The 6,649-nt window shown below is 43.8% G+C and overlaps 1 protein-coding gene across 1 annotated transcript; it reads right to left on the reverse strand.

Annotated features, from left to right (window-relative positions):
- Positions 1-1,024: 1,024 nt before the first annotated feature.
- Positions 1,025-5,095, reverse strand: mych (myelocytomatosis oncogene homolog). Its single transcript, XM_053316032.1, has 3 exons — positions 4,901-5,095; positions 2,686-3,244; positions 1,025-1,629 (listed from the first exon to the last, which is right to left on the reverse strand). Exons 2-3 carry the CDS (start codon positions 3,227-3,229, stop codon positions 1,028-1,030), a joined length of 1,146 nt encoding a protein of 381 aa, XP_053172007.1. The 5' UTR covers positions 3,230-3,244; positions 4,901-5,095; the 3' UTR covers positions 1,025-1,027.
- Between the last annotated feature and the right edge of the window lie 1,554 nt (positions 5,096-6,649).

The raw sequence follows: 6,649 nt of genomic DNA on the forward strand, positions 1-6,649 counted from the left end.
GAATTCATTAATGATAAACGCTTAAATACATATAATATTTTCCATATTTTGAATTCGAGAAATCACTCTCACACGTTCATTCACTCTCACTCTCACACACACTCACACTCACAGAAGAGAGTGAACTGGTAGTGAACTGAGGCGAGGCTGAGCCTTATTATGTGTACAGTAACAAACCTGGTCAATACAGTATTGTCATTAACACATATTAACCTGATAACAGAGTGGTGTTGGGCCCAAGGGTCCGCCTGAGGCCAGACAGGACTGAATGCACACTGAAGAACTTTTTCCTCTGTTAAAAAACTTAAAAGTAGCATCAAAATTGGAATTAAAGTGGAATTGACAGAAGTGCCCAAAGTTGACCCAATAACCTGGAAGCCAGCATCAGACATCAGTGAAGGAGGGATCACTGGTTACTATGGCTATAAGATATCCTGACAATATTCAAGTTTCAATCAACTACTAAACACTGAGCTGCTGTGGCTTCCAGTTATCAGGCTCAACGGGCATTTCAGCATCGAGTCATTTTTCTCCTGCACCATTTGGCATCTCCCAAATTAATTTAAAGCTTCCCAAATGGGATGAAATGGAGAAAAGATGACCCCAAAAAACAAACAAAAAAAAAATGTATTGTCCTTGTGTTGTGTATTGTTAGCGTGTCTTTCAGTGTGCATCCAACCAAACTACATAAAGAAAAACGAAATATCTGCTCGCTCCATCCTCGTTTCAACTTTTAAAAACATCTTACTCTCTACAACAGTCAGCAGTCAAGGCATGAGGCAATGAGTGTGTGTTATGGCAACATTTGCAAGTGTGCAAGAAGTCTACACAGTCCAGACCTATTTTAACCAAAACAATTTCTTGAAATGTTAACTTTGTGCGCTCTTTCAGCATGAGACGCCATCCTTTACCCCAACCCATCCCTCTTGTCTTTGTACAAAGTCTCTTCCCTCATCCACCGCCCCCCCCCCGACAGAGATAAACACCTAAAAACGAAACTCCCCACCCATGGTCCATGCCTTGTCCATTAGCTGCGGAGCTGCGACAGCCTGGCTTTCAGCTCTTCCTGTTTGGCTCTAAGTTTGTCTCTCTTGGATTGCAACTTGTGGTTCTCCTCCTCCAGGCCGTAGATGCAGTCTCTGGCCTTCTTCAGGATCACCACCTTGGACGCCTTGTCGTTGTGCGACAGCTCGGGCACATTGTCGCGCAGGCGCATGAAGCAGTTCTTCAGCTCGTTGCGCCTCTGTCGCTCCATCACATTGTGTGTCCGCCGCCTCTCCTCCTCGTCCTCAGTCTCCGTCGAGTTCCGAGACGAGTGGTGGTGGTGGTGGTGGTACCGCGACGAGGACGACGAAGAAGAAGAGCTGCGGGATGAGTGGTGGTAGCGCGAGGAGCCGTCGCTCCCTCTCGAGCGCTTGTTGGACGATGACGAGGATGAGGAAGAAGAGGCGGAGGAAGGTGGCGGCGAGGCGGGGCAAGGCGCGGCGTAGTTGTGTTGCAGCTGGATCTCGAAGTGACGCTGCAGAGCCCTCTGCTCCTCTTCCTGCTTCTGCTGACGGTCGGCCAACGAGGACAGAGGAGAGGGGCTGGAGGGGCAGCGTACCACGGTCACAACATCAATCTCTTCCTCTGTGAGAGAAGAGAAGAGGAGAAGGAGAGAAGGGGTTAGATGAGTTTTCCGGTAACTTTATCTGCTCGGTGACGTCCTGATGACATTAGCGGAGCGCTGAAACCAACAACATGAGTGTAGACACTGTACACACCATGAGGGCTCTCACACTCACACACAGGTAGGACACCAGTCAAGTCTTTCCTTCTACTGTAAACAACCATAAACTGGCAGAAGCTTACAGCTGTTAGCAAACGGTACCTCTGTTAATGAGTGGAGGCGGCTCTAGATTACAGCAACAGTTAAATGCATAAATAGTAGTTTGAGTTTCAGTGCTCTGAATTGTACACTCAAGTGTTTCATGTGAAATTACATAAAAAGCTATTTACTGTTGAAATGAATGGGTAGTTAAGTTTCCAAAAAAACTGAAATTTAGAAAAAAAATCAACAAAAAGTGACTATGTTTGAGCAGTAAGTAATCCTTAAGTTAAAAAAAAAAAAATCAACAAATGCCAGTCTACCACTTCCTCTTTGGTTTACAGCCAGGAATGCTAGCAGGGTTACGATGGTGAAATAACTCATTAGAAGATAATGGATGGAGCCGCAAATGTTACCGCTAAAACATGAGTCACACACACACACACACACACACACACACACACACTTAGAGAGAGTCAAAACCTCTCATCTATTCATGTCAGTCATCAGCTAAAACCTCATCCACGCCTCCTCATCCTCGAGTCATAAAGACTCCAGCAGATCACAGGTGGGAAGCAGATAAGCCGAGTGCAAAGAACATTTTGGGCTCGGTGCCACTAAACATTAACAATGAATTATCAATGGAGCGGCTCTGGGGCGAAGGAGTGTTTGTACTAATAGGCGGCACAATAACAAGGCATGGAGATAACAGACTGCTATCACTATCAGAGCCAAAACATCAATAAAAAAATCAATAAAATGAAAAAAGAATTGATAGGCAGCTTTCTTAAATCACTCACTTAAGATCTACAACAAAGAGACCAAACATTTAAGTCTGACTCAGGAATGTAAAGTGAAGATAAAGCTCCTGAACTCACCAGAGTCACTGGATGAATAGGTGGACAGCTCTCCACCGGTTGAACCATAGTCTGATGTGGCTTCACTGGGCTCCTGAGCATCCATCAGATTTTGGCAGTCTAGCGTGGAGCTGGCGATCCCCTCGAAGATGCTGGTGTCGATGTCGGACAGCAGGGGGCTGGAGCTGAGCATGGTGGAGACCAGCTTCTCCTCCAGGGTCTTGTCCGATGCCAGGCACTGCCACAGACAGTCCTCGCTGCTCTCCTCCAGAGGGGAGCATGGCTGGCTGGACTCGCCCTCTTTCTCTGCGTTGTCTGAGTGGAAGAAGTCGTAGTTCCAGTTGAGCTGCATGTCCTGGTCCTCCAGCAGGATGTCTGATACGTAGCTCAGCTGGTCCTCCTTGGACAGAGGCTTGCTGCCGCCCAGCCCAGTCTTCATTGGGGGAGACTGTGGGGGTGTCGGCAGCGACTGGAGGTCCTTCATCAAACTCTGGCAGAACTCGTCGTCGAATAGCAGCGGCTCCGTGTAAAGCCACTCCTGCGACTGCGCGAAGCTTTGCAACATTTTTACTTGCAGAATCTGGGAGAATAACAAAAAATGTTTTTTAAAAAAAAAGGTCAGAGATGTAGTGGAGGTGATCAAGTTAAAATCCAGAGAGGAGCACAGCCGGTAGTGTGTTTAAAAGCTGCGTGGTGTGAGAGTTAGCCCGGTAAATCCCCCCAGCAGCAGCAGCAGCAGCAGCAGCAGCAGCAACACGTGTTGTAGTGAAAGTTTAAACCAGTTCCTCCAAACTGAGACCCCGACCTGCAGGGTGCAACCTTTTATCTGTGTTTACATCACTACAGCCCCGCCCCTTGTTGCACCCTGGGAGGTGTAAAATCACCCCCAAATATTTAACACCACCCCTCGTCTCCTCTCATCTCCCTCCCCATGACATCACAGGAACAGCTGGGAGAGACATGGGGCAGAAACTCAATACCTCTTTCCACAATTTACTTTTTTTTTTTCCTTCACAGAAAGTGATTTTTTTTAAAAAAGCACCGCAAATGAAGCCCGGCTGCCTGCTGACATGGAAAACGATACTTAGAAACAAAGGAGGGGTTGTTTTTGTGTTTCTTCTTCTTCTTCTTTTTTGTTTGTTACTCAACACTTGACTAAATACTTTGCCTGCACGAAATCAAGACACTATCACAACTTTCCTATTCAGAGTAAAAAGGAAAAAAGCTTGCCTCTTATAATATCACTAACCAGCCAACACATGCTGCTTTTCTACATTCACGATCAATATTTAAAAAAAACAAAAAAACATTTAAATCGCAATGCACAAAAGCCGTAAAAGTCAAATTATTAAAAACAGTTCTATAAACTTTTCCAGAAGGTAAAATCTCACAATAATCCTCCGGAGTCTTATGGTATGTGTATGTATAGCAGGCTGTGCTGGAGAACAAAGCCGCAGTGTGTGTGTGGTGCAGACAGGCTGCCTGCTAGTTAAAGGATGTCTTTCTTTACCATCACAGCCTGGAGAAACCTGAGCCAAACCGTAAATACAGACGTGTCTGCGCCGTGACAAGACGGCAAAAATAAGCAATTAATGGTATTTATGACGACATTTCAACCCCCTCATCCAAAAAACCAGTCTGCATAACACTAACCGACTGTTTATTACATGTGAATGCACGCCTTTGACTCAAAGTACCGGCGACTGCACCGACAGAGAGGTCCATGCGTGAATGCAGACATGCAGAAATATCTAAAATAAGCACTTTTCTCTATGAGCTTTTGAATGGAGATGCATTTCACTGCTATTAATGTGTGATTGCATGCGTTTGCACTTAACTCATGGAGATATTTTATTTGCCCAAAAAAGCGTCATTAATACAACAAAAATTACTCAAAATGCACCAAGACATGTATCTATATTGATTCAGTGACTCCATGTGAAGTCAATGTGAAGTCAATGCAGCAGAAAAAAGCTTAAAAGTCCTTTAAAAGACGTCCAACATTTGACCCGCTGTTGAGGGTCATTTAAAAACCCCATGCGTGGGTTTGAGGAAGGTGGGGACCTCCACGTGAAACCGGCTTTATCTTTATTTTTAACGCTTTAAGCTGCATTAAAAAGCACGCACAGGACAAAGAAATGCACAAAAGCACTAATTTAACACCATGTAGTTATGTGACTTCAATGCCACCATTACATCCATATGTTTAAGTTAGCTATGCATGCAACTCTCTTACCTTCAAGCTGTCCTTATGGGAAAAGATTATTCAAGAATGAAGAATAAAAAATAAAATACAAAATTCGGAGGAAAACCGTCCACAAAAATATCCAAATAAGGTCCACAGAGCTCGATGGATATATGTGACACTATAATAAGAGTTGTTATTTTCTAGTGTTGATTTTTCTGCGTGTGAAATTAAAGTTAGAGCAGGGTAGCATGGTGTGTTAATGCCTCCCACTCTCCTTCTCCTTTACTATCAGACAGAGTAGGTGTGGCCGATGGGTCACTGGGTTTATATCTCTGCGACTCGGCGATGTCCGTCCGCGCCGGGGCAAAATCGCGCCAAAACACCAAAAACCACAGCGGTTCATTAATTGCAATTAAACCCACCGCCAATATGTTCGTCTTCGCTGACTATTTCGATCGAGTTCAAGCGGAATAAGCGAAATAGAGGGCGAGTATTATAAATATCGCCTTCAAGTTGGGGTCTATGTTATGTCTCAGGCGGGCGGAGGGATACTGTGCATGGGTGGGATTCCGGGAAAATGGTGGCGGGTAAAAGTTAGGACAAGAAACACACGTGGATTGTGAGGCTATGCCGGGTGTCTTACTGCCTGTCTGTCTGTCTGTCTGTCTGCCTGTCTGTCTGTCTCGCGTCGGTGGGCGTCGATTTTGGAGCTTAACTCTTTAAACCCTTATTATTATTATTATTATTATTACTATTTTAAAAGGGCTGGGGTTTTTTGCAATTTGTGATTCATTGTTTAGACATTTAACTCTATTAGTCATTATTTAGTGAGTGTGGTGGCATTTTTTTTTTTACAGTATGTAGGCAGAGCTCATATTCAGCACGCTGTAAAAATGTCAACATACGTAGAAGTTATAATGTATAACCCACCACAACCCCCCCCCCCCCCCCCTTCCTCCTCCTCCTCCTCCTCCTCCTCTCCCTCTTTACCTTTAACTATAATAATGTGACAGAGAGAGACAGGCTGGTAGACAGGCTGGATGCTTTTAGAGCCACGTTGTCCTCCAAATTCAAATCTTGCAGGGGTGTTTCACCATCCATCTATCCCCTCCTCCTCCTCCTTCTACTACTACTACTACTATTGCCACTACTACTACATCTGCCAATACTACTGCTGCTGCTGCTGCTGCTGTTACTGCAACCACAAACTATCTCAAACTGTCATCTTATCGACATAGTTTTAAAACAGTCACTTATACACTTTCAGCTCATTTCAGCCTCCAATCTAGCTTTAGGACACCTTAATAAAACTTTTATAATTTCTTATTACTGCTTTCATTCATTCTGCTACATGTGCATATCATTTTATTCGCAGTGAAATCATAGTTTATTACACTTATTGTGATTATTATTGTTTATTTTTACATTTTGTGCTCCATGTTTTTAAAAAGATTTGTGTTAATATTGCATAAATTTAGTCATATTTTCCTACATTTTCCTGTGCAATCATTAAAAAAGGAGACACACAAATAAAATGAACCATATTTATAGTTAGTTGGCATTCAAATAAAACATTTTTTAAATTTATTTTTTATACAAAATAAATAATAAAACAAACAAAAAAACACATGCTGTAGTAAACGGGTGAAAGGACTGTGTATATGTATTGTGATGAATTAACTCCACACAGCCCCGGTCAGATACCGCAGCCCTCCCTCTTTTCCTCTTTCTCCTCCTCCTCCTCCCTATGTCGCTCCCCTCTTTTTGCGCTGCACGTTACATAACGGACAAGGATTT

The sequence above is a fragment of the Scomber japonicus genome, chromosome 3 (assembly GCF_027409825.1).
Source record: "Scomber japonicus isolate fScoJap1 chromosome 3, fScoJap1.pri, whole genome shotgun sequence".
NCBI classification, from domain to species: Eukaryota; Metazoa; Chordata; class Actinopteri; order Scombriformes; family Scombridae; genus Scomber; species Scomber japonicus.